The sequence below is a fragment of the Doryrhamphus excisus genome, linkage group LG13, assembly GCF_037039965.1.
Source record: "Doryrhamphus excisus strain RoL-2023G ecotype Guam linkage group LG13, RoL_Dexc_Guam_v1.1, whole genome shotgun sequence".
NCBI classification, from domain to species: domain Eukaryota; kingdom Metazoa; phylum Chordata; class Actinopteri; order Syngnathiformes; family Syngnathidae; genus Doryrhamphus; species Doryrhamphus excisus.
In genome coordinates, this window is record NC_136369.1 from 4,896,392 (window position 1) to 4,910,269 (window position 13,878).

Sequence of the window (13,878 nt, forward strand, 5' to 3'; positions counted from 1 at the left end):
ACGAAGTTGTACGGCGGGAAGATGTCGGCGACGTGGTCCTTCGATGTCTCACGGACCACTTGGTACGCAGCTCGCGTCATGTTGGTGTTGAAGAGCAACACGAGAGCTTCGTCGGCCGACAGCATTTTCGGAAGCGATGGAGGGGGTGCGCGGTACGATGCCTGCACCACTGTAGGGTCCGGGCCATCTGCTGCCATCACTTTCTTGATGATGTCGGCTTCGGTGTGCCTCCCCTCCTTCCTCAGAGTCATCTGAGACGCGTACGCCAGCTGCTCGCCGGTAAATCCTTGGTCGAGGAGCTGGGACACGCTGCGGCGCCGGGTGGGGGAGGAGACGAGGGAGAAGGCAGCCGGCATCTGCGACGGTCGTCCGCCCCTGCGGCCATCCATCGTGTTGTCCTGCTCGGGAGCTGGAGGTTCCAGGCTCGCCACTGGAACAGATTCGCGAAGCCAGACTTCATGTTTGTTGAGCATCTTCGCGAATGACCGTCGAATTCCTGGAGCATCCCAGCGTTGAAGTATCATCTTCCGTTGATAAAGAACGACGTCCCGGATGACGGATCGGTCAGGCACACGTCCAGGAGGAACCGAGAGACACAGGAACTCGACACCAGCTTTCAATGCCGCGTCCGACATCAGGAAACCGGCTCCCAGCATCGCCTCCAGAAGCCCCCGACGGGTGGGGGACGTCATCTCATGGAGTGGATATGAAACGGGAAAATCCAGTTTACTCCTAAAGTTGCAAAAAGTGGCAAAACCTTTTCCAACCAAGTAAAGAGTGATGTCGTAGGTATCACATGATGTTGATTTGAGTCTGTGCTTGGCCCTTCTTCTGTATTATATGACCCATTGAACAAACACTAAATGACTGCTCGACAACATGTGATTCAAACCAAAGGGAATTCTCCCAGTATTGGCTCAAAAGGAGAAACGACCACCTGGTTGGGCAGTTGCCATCCTTGGGTGACTGGAGGTACCACAAAAACTTGGAAACACGCACGTTCACTAGTGAGCACAAGTGCCCAACATTTCACTTGCTGGGAAGCGGTACAAAGAGGAAACTGAAAACCTTACTTTTGAACGCGCACTGCTCCTAATCAGGGGGCTCGGGGACCAAAGTAAAAGCACACCCCAGTTCCTCATGAACTAAAAAAAGGAAAAATACCCCTTTTTTCGAAAATCGGAGAGATCAGTTTTGATCGACTTTTTCGTGATTCTGGACCAGTGTGACATGGCATGATGTGGGGAGGTTATGGGACAACCTCGGCAGTTTCTAAACTTGAGGCCCTCTTGTTAGGTGCTAGCATGGTAGCCGTTAGCATATTAATATTTAAGCTAATTTACTCATGTCTACAGGCAAATACACACATGGCATGGTGTAGGGATGTTACAGGACAACCTTGGCACTTTCTAAACTTGAGGCTCTCTTGCTAGGTGCTAGCATGATAACTGTTAGCATGTTAGCATTTAAGGTAATTTACTCATGTTTAAAGGCAAATACATACATGGCATGATACAGGGAGGTTATAGGACAACCTTGGCAGTTTCTAAACTTGAGGCCCTCTTACTAGGTGCTGGCATGGTAGCCGTTAGCATGTTAGCATTTGAGCTAATTTACTCACATTTAAAGGCCAATACACACATGGCATGATGTAGGGAGGTTATAGGACAACCTTGGCACTTTCTAAACTTGAGACTCTCTTGCTTGGTGCTAGCATGATGACTGTTAGCATGTTAGCATTTTAGCCAATTTACTCAAGTTTAAAGGCAAATACACACATGGCATGATGCAGGAAGATTATAGGACAACCTTGGCAGTTTCTGAACTTGAGGCCCTCTTGCTTGGTGCTAGCATGGTAGCCGTTAGCATGTTAGCATTTAAGCTAATTTACTCATGTCTAAAGGCAAATACACACATGGCATGATGTAGGGAGGTTATAGGACAACCTTGGCAGTTTCTAAACTTGAGGCCCTCTTGCTAGGTGCTACCGTGGTAGCCGTTAGCATGCTAGCATTTAAGCTAATTTACTCATGTCAAAAGGCAAATACACACATGGCATGATGCAGGGAGGTTATAGGACAACCTTGGCACTTTCTAAACTTGAGGCCCTCTTGCTAGGTGCTAGCATAATGATTGTTAGCATGTTAGCATTTCAGCTAATTTACTCACGTGTAAAGGCAAATACACACATGACATGATGTGGGGAGGTTATAGGACAACCTTGGCAGTTTCTAAACTTGAGGCTGTCTTGCTTTGTGCTAGCATGTTAGGCGTTAGCATGTTAGCATTTAAGCTAATTGACTCATGTCTAAAGGCAAATACACACATGGCATGATGTAGGGAGGTTACAGGACAACCTTGGCACTTTTTCAACTTGATGCTCTCTTGCTAGGTGCTAGCATGATGACTGTTAGCTTGTTAGCATTTAAGCTAATTTACTCACATTTAAAGGCAAATACACACATGGCATGATGTAGGGAGGTTATAGGACAACCTTGGCACTTTTTAAACTTCAGGCTCTCTTGCTAGGTGCTAGCATGATACTGTTAGCATGTTACAATTTAAGCTAAATTGCTCATGTTTAAAGGCAAATACACACATGGCATGATGTAGGGAGGTTATAGGACAACCTTGGCACTTTCTAAAGTTGAGGCGCTCTTGCTAGGTGCTAGCATGATGACTGTTAGCATGTTAGCATTTAAGCTAATTTACTAACATTTAAAGGCAAATACACACATGGCAGGATGTAGGGAGGTTATAGGACAACCTTGGCACTTTCTAAACTTGAGGGCCTCTTGCTAGGTGCTAGCATGATGACTGTTAGCAATTTAGCATTTAAGCTAATTTACTCTATTCTAAAGGCAAATACACACGTGTAGGGAGGTTATAGGACAACCTTGGCACTTTTTAAACTTGAGGCTCTCTTGCTAGGTGCTAGCATGATAACTGTTAGCATGTTAGCATTTAAGCTAATTTACTCATGTCTAAAGGCAAATACACACATGGCATGATGTAGGGAGGTTATAGGACAACCTTGGCACTTTCTAAACTTGAGGCCCTCTTGCTAGGTGCTAGCATGGTAGCCGTTAGCATGTTAGCATTTAAGCTACTTTACTCATGTCTAATGGATAATACACACATGGCATGATGTAGGGAGGTTATAGGACAACCTTGGCACTTTCTAAACTTGAGGCTCTCTTGCTAGGTGCTAGCATGACGACTGTTAGCATGTTAGCATTTAAGCTAATTTATTCATGTCTACAGGCAAATAGACACATGGCTTGATGTAGGGAGGTTATAGGACAACCTTGGCACTTTCTAAACTTGAGGCTCTCTTGCTAGGTGCTAGCATGGTAGCCGTTAGCATGTTAGCATTTAAGCTAATTTACTCATGTCTACAGGCAAATACACACATGGCAAGGTGTAGGGATGTTACAGGACAACCTTGGCACTTTCTAAACTTGAGACTCTCTTGCTAGGTGCTAGCATGATGACTGTTAGCATGCTAGCATTTTAGCTAATTTACTCATGTGTAAAGGCAAATACACACGTGGCATGATGTGGGGACACTGTAGGACTGCCCCAAACTTTTCAGGACCTGAGGCTGTTTTCCTACGTGTTAGCACGGTAGCCGTTAGCATGTTAGCATTTTAGCTACTTTACTCAAGTTTAAAGGCAAATACACACTTGATGTGTGATGCATGATGTGGGGACACTATGGGACTGCATCAACCTTTTCCGTACTTGAGGCTTTCTTGCTAGGTGCTACCGCGGTAGCCGTTGGCACACCGGGCCCGAGGTTCACAGCACAGGTGGCCAGTCCATCAAAATTTCCGCGGGAATTTTCTAGTTCTCCCCTTAATGTTACACACATGACACCATATGCTATTCTGTATGTGTTTATGTAACACTGATTTTGCAATAATTATCTACATTTTGTTTATATTTGTAGTGGGTAGATGTACTTAGCGATGCGAACAACAGAAGGAACATGCAGGAAGGACAGAGTTTGGCACAGGACAAAAACGAAGATCAACGGTCCCGTTTGCGGCTCCAAGACAAAGAATTGCAAGAGATGACTGATGGAGGCTGGTGTCTCAGCATGCACCAACCATGGGCATCACTCCTTGTCAAAGGCATCAAGAGGTTAAGAAGTTCACACATTGAAAGTCATAACTTTATATATATCCAGTAGTCATAAATACATATTGATAATGTTTGTGCAGCTTATGAAATGAAGAACTGTTTGTGTATAGAGTCGAGGGGCGGACTTGGTACACAGCCCACCGTGGCCGTCTTTGGATTTCTGCTGCAGCCAAGAAGCCCACCCCTCAGGAGATTGCTGAGGTGGAGGCCATGTACCGCTGCATCTACCAAAAAGGTACACTTGAATAATTGAAGCCGTAAGGTTTGAATGTACTTTTTCCTCCTCACTATATAATTCAATCCAAATGGTGGAAAAACTGAATAGAAGGGGATTGAAAGATACAGACTTTTTCCTGCTTTTTCAGCGTTTTTTATCTCAGCGATAATATTTTAATATGGCCAAAAGGGCTACATTAGCAAATGCTTTAAGCCAATTTCACCTCCACGTATGTGCTCATTAATCTCCAACTATGAGAAAAGAAAGATGAGTTTATGAATTGTATTGACAATAAATCAGACGGAGTTGCTTTCAGCGCTCTGTGCCAATGTCTTTTCACCCAACCACCGCGCTTGCAGTCTTCAGTGATGTGTGTGATAACAGCTGAGAATTGTGTCTTTCGCTGAGGTGGTAGTCTTTCATTTTGTTGCCCATATCAGACTGCTGACCCCAGCTGTTGCCAGCTGATTTATCTTTGTGTTGCTTACTGCCCTTTCACCTACATAAATCAGTGTTCATTTGTTCAGCGAAAGGTCGAACAAAGCATTATTTATTTAACTTACTGGTAGTCACTCACTCAGTTTAAAGATTATAATGTACTTATATTATAAGTCAATCAATAAATGAGTTGTTCTAAAATTGACTTTTTTTGTGTGTCACGTACCGGAGTACGGGGTGATATGACCATACAATGACATAATGGGTACTAGGGATCGACGCTATGTTTTTTTTTCCGGCCGATGCCGTACCGATTTTTTTCATCACCCTTAGCCGATGGCCGATTTTGCTTGGCCGAAATTTGTGGCCAATACTGCTTTTGCTCCCTCAATTTATATAAAAAATTACAATGATAACAAATATTACAGGTCTCGTTTATACAAATATTTATTGAAATGTACACACTGAACACAATAGGATTCTGCTTTCTTAAACACACATTTAAACAATCATTCATTCATTTTCTACCGCTTTTTCCTCATGAGGGTCGCGGGGGTGCTGGAGCCTATCCCAGCTGTCTTTGGGCGAGAGGCGGTGTACACCCTGGACTGGTCCACATTTAAACAGCATTATCAATTTTAAAAGCAGTAAATATTCAACCATGTGCAAAACATTTCTGAATTGATTATGTGATGCATTCCATTGTAACCTGATGCATGTTCAAATAAAATCAAACCATTACCTTTACAGTGAAGAAAATAAGTATTTGAACACCCTGCTATTTTGCTATTTCTCCCACTTAGAAATCATGGAGGGGTCTGAAATTTTCATCGTAGGTGCATGTCCACTGTGAGAGAGATAAACTAAAAAGAAAAATCCAGAAATCACAATGCATGATTTTTTAACAATTTATTTGTGTGATACAGCTGCAAATAAGTATTTGAACACCTGTGTATCATCTAGAATTCTGACCCTGAAAGACCTGTTAGTCTGCCCATTAGAAGTCCACCTGCACTCCATGTATCATCCTGAATCAGATGCACCTGTTTGAGGTCGTTAGCTGCATAAAGACACCTGTCCACCCCATACAATCAGTAAGACTTTAACTTGTAACATGGCGAAGACCAAAGAGCTGTCCAAAGACACCAGAGACAAAATTGTACACCTCCACAAGGCTGGAAAGGGCTACGGAGCAATTACCAAGCAGCTTGGTGAAAACAGGTCCACTGTTGGAGCTATCATTAGAAAATGGAAGAAGCTAAACATGACGGTCAATCTCAATCGGAGTGGAGCCCCATGCAAGATATCACCTCGTGGGGTCTCAATGATTCTAAGAAAGGTGAGGAATCAGCCCAGAACTACACGACAGGACTTGGTCAATGACCTGAAAAGAGCTGGGACCACCGTTTCCAAGGTTACTGTAGGTAATACACTAAGACGTCATGATGTGAAATCATGCATGGCACGAAAGGTTCCCCTGCTTAAACCAGCACATGTCAAGGCCCGTCTTAAGTTTGCATATGACCATTTGGATGATACAGAGGAGTCATGGGAGAAAGTTTTATGGTCAGATGAGACCAAAATAGAACTTTTTGGTCATAATTCCAATAAGCGTGTTTGGAGGAAGAAGAATGAAGAGTACAATCCGAAGAACACCATCCCTACTGTGAAGCATGGGGGTGGTAGCATCATGCTTTGGGGGTGTTTTTCTGCACATGGGACAGGACGAGTGCACTGCATTAAAGAGAGGATGACTGGGGCCGTGTATTGTGAGATTTTGGGGAACAACCTCCTTCCCTCTGTCAGAGCATTGAAGATGGGTCGTGGCTGGGTCTTCCAACACGACAACGACCCGAAGCACACAGCCAGGAAAACCAAGGAGTGGCTCCGTAAGAAGCATATCAAGGTTCTAGCATGGCCCAGCCAGTCTCCAGACCTGAACCCAATCGAAAATCTTTGGAGGGAGCTCAAACTCCGTGTTTCTCAGCGACAGCCCAGAAACCTGACTGATCTAGAGAAGATCTGTGTGGAGGAGTGGGCCAAGATCCCTCCTGCAGTGTGTGCAAACCTGGTGAAAAACTACAGGAAACGTTTGACCTCTGTAATAGCAAACAAAGGCTACTGTACCAAATATTAACATTCATTTTCTCAGGTGTTCAAATACTTATTAGCAGCTGTATCACACAAATAAATTGTTAAAAACTCATGCATTGTGATTTCTGGATTTTTCTTTTTAGTTTATCTCTCTCACAGTGGACATGCACCTACGATGAAAATTTCAGACCCCTCCATGATTTCTAAGTGGGAGAAATAGCAAAATAGCAGGGTGTTCAAATACTTATTTTCTTCACTGTACAATCATTTCCAGAGTGCCTGTATTTTAAGGGGCTCAAAACATAGTTCAAATTACTGGTAAAATACTGTATATACAACAGGGACCAAGGTTAGACCAGAAAAAATTTTAAAAAAATAGCTACCACTGTGAATGACAGTATTTGATATTGTTAAATTGCTAGATGATACTTGTACTTATTCACGTTGGTGCTGCGTTTCCCTTTTTGTCTGTGCAGAGCCCACGTTTCCTTCTACCTACCCTACTGGCTGCCTGTTGGGCTGTGTCAATGTCAGTGATTGCCTTTCTCAGGAGGAGTTCAAAGAGCAGGTTCGTGACACATTCTTTTAAAAGCTTGCTTTTGTTTAAACTCTTGTCTTTGTTTGACAACAGTGGTACAGGTGTGTAATTTCACTTTGCAATACAATGAAAAATCCCAGAGAGTGCCTCTTAAAATACAGTATTTACATATTTCTTAGCCTTGGGGTAATGGGGTGAACAACCACATTTGTGGACATTGCATAATTTACCGGTATTTAGTATATTATCCATTACCCTTCCATCTGTTTTTTTGCATATATTAGTTATGTGTCTTTCTGATTTTCTTGCACTGTTGATGCTATATCTTTTTCTGCCAAAAGAGGTCAGGCTGCACCTCTTCATCAGTAACAATGACGGTGTAGTTCCACCCCACACAGTACACACCATATCATTCAATCTGACACTAAATCAAGGAGTATCGCAGTTAACAAAATGTAGTGCATACCATGCATTATCAAAAGTGAATTGTTTGCTACATAATGACTCTGATGAGATATACAGTTCTAGTCTGGGTTGTCTTTATACATACTACGTATGTTGTGGCAGCAGTCATGCTTCCTCACAAAATTTCCTCCATGAACATGTAAAATCCAGTCTGAGACAAACTTAAATGAGGACTCTTTCTCATCTCCAAGTCATCTCATGAATACAATATCAATAGCTCATTTGTTGCCAAGGTATAACACTACCGCTCCCTCTGAGCTCAGCAGGCCCTTAATCGGCATATACAAAAATCAGCTTCTAACACACGGCTTAAAGTATTCTGACACCGTGCTGGATCTCCGGCGTTTCAAAATGACGGGGAAAAAAAAGAATCTGCCGGACCCAGAAAAACAAACTCATTGTAGCCATGCAGGAGGGCTCTGAATGCAGCAACAACCCCCCCCAAAGCACTACTGTCCAATCTACTCTACTCTATGCTCTACTATTATGCTGCGTTCAACACAACTCGTGGAAAGGTGTATGTATGGCTATATATGTATGTATGTGTATGTATATATACAGTGCATCCGGAAAGTATCAGTCTCAAGCTCCATCAGGTTGGATGGGAGACGTCTGTTTTCAGATCTCTCCAGAGATGTTCGATCGGATTCAAGTCTGGACTCTGGCTGGGCCACTCCAGGACATTCACGGAGTGGTTCTGAAGCCAATCTTTTGAGATCTTGGCTGTGTGCTAATGTCTACTATCAATTTGGTCAAGGTGCATGTCAGAGCACAAACACCAAGCATGAAGTCAAAAGAACTGTCTGTAGACCTGCGAGACAGGATTGTCTTGAGACACAAATCTGGGGAAGGATACAGAAAAATGTCTGCTGCTTTGAAGGTCCCAATGAGCACATTGGCCTCCATTATTCGTAAATGGAAGACGTTTGGAACCACCAGGACTCTTCCTAGAGCTGGCCGGCCTTCTAAACTGAGCGATCGGGGAAGAAGGGCCTTAGTCAGGGAGGTGACCAAGGCCCCGATGGTCACTCTGTCAGAGCTCCAGCGTTCCTCTGTGGAGAGAGGAGAGCCTTCCAGAAGGACAACCATCTCTGCAGCAATCCACCAATCAGGCCGGTATGATAGAGTGGCCAGACGAAAGCCACTCCTTAGTAAAAGGAACATGGCAGGCCGTCTGGAATTTGCCAAAAAGCACCTGAATGACTCTCAGACCATGAGAAACAAAATTCTCTGGTCTGATGGCTTTCGTCTGGCCACTCTACCATACAGGCCTGATTGGTGGATTGCTGCAGAGATGGTTGTCCTTCTGGAAGGCTCTCCTCTCTCCACAGAGGAACGCTGGAGCTCTGACAGAGTGACCATCAGGGCCTTGGTCACCTCCCTGACTAAGGCCCTTCTTCCCCGATCGCTCAGTTTAGAAGGCCGGCCAGCTCTAGGAAGAGTCCTGGTGGTTCCAAACGTCTTCCATTTACGAATAATGGAGGCCACTGTGCTCATTGGGACCTTCAAAGCAGCAGAAATTTTTCTGTATCCTTCCCCAGATTTGTGCCTCAAGACAATCCTGTCTCGCAGGTCTACAGACAGTTCTTTTGACTTCATGCTTGGTGTTTGTGCTCTGACATGCACAGTCAACTGTGGGACCTTATATAGACAGTTATTATATTTCCAAATCATGTCCAATCAACTGAATTTACTGCAGGCGGACTCCAATTAAGCTGTAGAAAGATCTCAAGGATGATCAGTGGAAAAAAGATGCACCTGAGCTCAATTTTGAGCTTCATGGCAAAGGCTGTGAATACTTATGTAAATGTGATTTTTTTATTTTCTATTTTTAATAATTTAAAAAAAAAGTAAAAAAAAAAACTTTTTCACATTGTCATAATGGAGTATTTTGTGTAGAATTTTGAGGTAAGAGATTAATTTAATACAATTTGGAATGAGGCTGTAACATGACAAAATGTAGAAAAAGTGAAGCGCTGTGAATACTTTCCGGATGCACTGTAATAACAGACACAAAAGAAGATAAGTAATAATAATAAATAATAATAATAATAATAATAATGTGGAGAATAAATAGATAGAATAGACACCAATTATGAACAACATAATGTAAAGTGCAGCGTGAACAGTAAATTGCCCAAATAATTTAAATAAATAATAATAATGTAAGTAAATTAATACAATTTGGAATGAGGCTGTAACATGACAAAATGTGGAAAAAGTGAAGCCCTGTGAATACTTCCCGGATGCACTGTATATGTATATGTGTATATGTTTATATATGTATATATATGTGTGTATATATATGTATATATGTATATTTATATATATGTATGTAGTATGTATGTGTGTGTATGTGTGTGTATATATATATATATATATATATATATATGTGTGTGTGTGTGTGTGTGTGTGTGTGTTTGTATGTGTGTGTGCATGTGTGTGTGTGTGTGTATATGTGTGTGTATATACATGTGTGTGTATATATATGTGTGTGTGTGTATTAGGGTGCATCAAAAACACAATTATTTAATTTTGATATGGCTGTGTACTAAAAGTGTTCCAATATATGTAGAAACAACACATACAAAATATTTTTCCAATACATGATTACTTAGGGGGGCCACCATACATCTGTTTTTGTGGAATAAAGTGAACAGTGCTCACTGGTCGCCATGGAGAACTCTCAGGTGATCTTTAGGTTTTTTTTGGTATTTTATACTCCTATTACATATTACTACCAAATTTGTGGTTTTGTCTTTGTAATCTGAATGATTTGTATATATACACACACGTGTGTGTGTGTAAATTGTGATGGAAAAAATACGGTAAATACTCAATCGGCACCCCAATAAAACCTGACCCAGACCTTGTTTTGAGATCTTTTTTTGGGGAATGACTGTAGTACGGTGATATAGTCCATGACAAGAATTCACAATCTATAAACTATGTCGAATGGTCATGCTTGGTCAGTGGGATGCTTAATGATTTTTACCCCATGTCTGTCCTTCCCCACAGTTCCCGAGTGCATGTGAGGAGTCTGCATCGCCATTTGTCTTTGTCTGCTCCAGTCCTCAGGAGCTCCTGGTAAAATTCCCAATGAAGGGGAAGCACAAAATTTGTAAGTCCTCCTTTGAATATTAAGACAAAATGCGTGCATTGGAATAGCCTCAGACACCATTACATCATAATTTTGTTCATTGTCTATGCTCACTTACACAAATACATTAAATGAGCATGCAAAATGTTGAATGTTCACCAGAGGTCTTCATAACTGTTTTGCAACTGGTATACACAAAGCATTATCTTGCAATCTCCAAGACAGATCTGTAAATATGATTTTGTGTCTGGTTTCCTGGGGACAAGCTGTGTGTGAAATGTTGCTGTGTCGAGTGATTTATAATAGTACCCACACATGCTAGTATCTCTCCAAATTCAGTACACTCTCACATTTCTTAAAGGGTTTTTCCACTTTTCTGACCTATGAATGTAGTTGGAATGTTGTATTATTGTGTTTATTTTTTGTTGTATTATTGCAAAAATCTAAAAAGCTGTCTGTGCGAATTTTTGTGCATAGCTACTCTATAAGAGACCACAACTCAATACAAAGGGTCGAAAAATGAGAATAATAGGTCCCCTTTCCACCACCTCTGTGATGTAGTGTAAGAGGATTTCATTCCAACCAGTGCAGCTCTGGTGGATTCCATGCCCATGGTTATGACAATGCTACATGATTCTCACACAAATTATTGACACTTGGAATACAAACACTTGGATATTTTCACTTTGTGGTGCCAGCTATTTAGACAGTAATGGCTGTGTGCCAAGTTATTTTCAGAGGGCAGTAAATCAGTACTGCTTTCCAAGTTGTGCACTGACTTGTCTAAGTTTTAACCGAGTTTAATATCTACTGTATTGTCCCTTGAGAGGCTGTAACAAAATGCTTGCTGAAATCCACTTCTACTGTCAGGTTTAAAACCCAGACGCTTGTAAAACACAGCCTGTACAAAGGAAGACACAGAGAGTTGAGTTTCTTTTTACTTGCAAGGAGAGTGATGGAGACTGCACAGTTACAATCCTCCTACCAACTCTGAGACAGTCTCATTTCTCCATGCCTTTTATTCTGTTAGGAACGCCCTAGTTACATGACGTTTCAACTGCTAAGGGGAAGGGTGCGTTTAACTATTCCAGTTGAAACCGGTTCTTTTGTACAACATGTTATTCACAGTGTGTAGGTATCTCATGCTTGGCATGTGATCCTCTGGGGACACTCACACACACACACACACACACCCTGAGCTCACATCTACTTCTGACCCGTGCAGCTATTCCCTCTCAAGGGTGCGATAAAACTGCTGAGAGAACGTCCTGTTTTCTCTAATCATGATGTACACCACATGTGCAAGTGACACAGCATTAATCTTACTTTGCTATGTGAGTGATATGAAATGTATGTAGGTTATAAGAATATAGTAAAAATAGAATAACTTTATGTACAATTCTTCCAACATCTACCTTGGCTCCCGCTGCTGCAGTTTTTTGCAGTTAATGTTTTGAGATCCTCAAAAGACCTTACAGCGATTGTTTATGTGGTTTGGCCTCTTTATAGATTGATGAATAGTCAGCATTTAAAGGGGATATATTATGCAAATTGTCCTGCTCTTTATATTGAGTTGTGGACTCCTATGGAGTTACATAAATGGCGATTTATCTTTTTAAAATGTCCGCTTTTATCAGACAACCATATGTGTTGGATGCCAAATCCGATCTGGATGTAGAGACTGGACAGTCCGCAGTTTCTCAAGAAAAGAGGTTTCTTCAAGACGTCTCTCAATGGTAATTAGTATAGTTTTTAGCCTTAGGTTTTCTACAGCATCAGTAAGGTGTAATGTTTGTTGCGGGACTACCAGTGTTTAAAAAAACTTGGGTACAACCACTGATTGCAACCTCGCTCCCTGTATGCACACTTTATAATGCTACACAATCACTTTTGCTCAATGACCTCCACCCAAATAAACACTTTTTAACAGCATTGCTAGCATTGTAAACACAGAAGCACAGCTGGAGGGAGGGCAGAGAGTGTATCCGGCCAACAGCCAAGCACATAAGGAAGCCCGCTCATCTGTGACATCACAAAAGGCCTTGGCAAAGGTTAAACATTTTTGCATTTGCTTTTTTATATTTTCAAATGAATTGGCCATAACGAGAATCACTAAGCACTCAAACCCATCCACTGCGAGAATGTGGCGACTTGAAGAGGACCATATGTTTTTAATTTGAAACACAATATGCAATCATTTTTTGTATTCAAACAAAGGTTGGGCGATATTTTTCATACACAGGTATTGATTCTTCCAATGACACGAAAGTGACTTATAGTCAAGTTAATTTTGTTTTTTATATAGTGCATTCTAGATCGACAAGTCTTTATTGCAGGTCTGAATGTACTGTAGCGGCAACTAACCTTCCTTTGTCGCTTCCTCTTGCAGGGCATAAAGTTTCTGACTCGTGCTTGCCGTAGCTCCGCTTCTCATAGTCCAATATAACACACAAAAAGCTGAGGTGAAAATACCAATAAAATAGCTGATTTATTTCACCTTCAGTCCTTTTGATGCACAACAAGAATAGCAAAAATGCAAAAACAATAAGGATCAAGTTTTTCCATGTCAATACAAACGCTATAATACACAGTAACACGGTGTCACGGTATCACGGTCAGAAAAGTTGTTGTTCCGTGCCTTGCTTGACCTTCCAAAAAACCCCAAAACTTTTAGGACAGCTACTTTACGTTTATGACCTAAATCTAAAGCAGGACTGCTAATGGAGCCCAGATTAATCATTATTTACAAAATACCTTATTTAACAGCAAAATATCAATACACTATTCAGTAATTCAGAAGACCCATATGAGCAAGAACGAGAGGAGACCGGGATACCGGGGCCTCACCCTGGAGCCAGGCCCGGGGGAGGGGCTCGCAGG

General features: G+C 41.9%; 1 protein-coding gene across 12 annotated transcripts in view; it reads left to right on the forward strand.

Annotated features, from left to right (window-relative positions):
* Positions 1 to 13,878, forward strand: part of trip4 (thyroid hormone receptor interactor 4) — a 64,109-nt gene that overhangs the window by 29,302 nt on the left and 20,929 nt on the right. For 6 of the 12 annotated variants that reach the window (XM_078795799.1, XM_078795800.1, XM_078795798.1 and 3 more), the window contains exons 9-12: positions 3,953 to 4,146; positions 4,257 to 4,381; positions 7,372 to 7,463; positions 10,917 to 11,019. In XM_078795799.1, the coding sequence (XP_078651925.1) occupies positions 3,953 to 4,146; positions 4,257 to 4,381; positions 7,372 to 7,463; positions 10,917 to 11,019 (514 nt within the window). Of the gene's footprint in view, positions 1 to 3,952; positions 4,147 to 4,256; positions 4,382 to 7,371; positions 7,464 to 10,916; positions 11,020 to 12,635; positions 12,735 to 13,878 lie in introns of all 12 variants that reach the window. The other 6 variants (XM_078795797.1, XM_078795802.1, XM_058089744.2 and 3 more) reach the window with 2 other exon arrangements.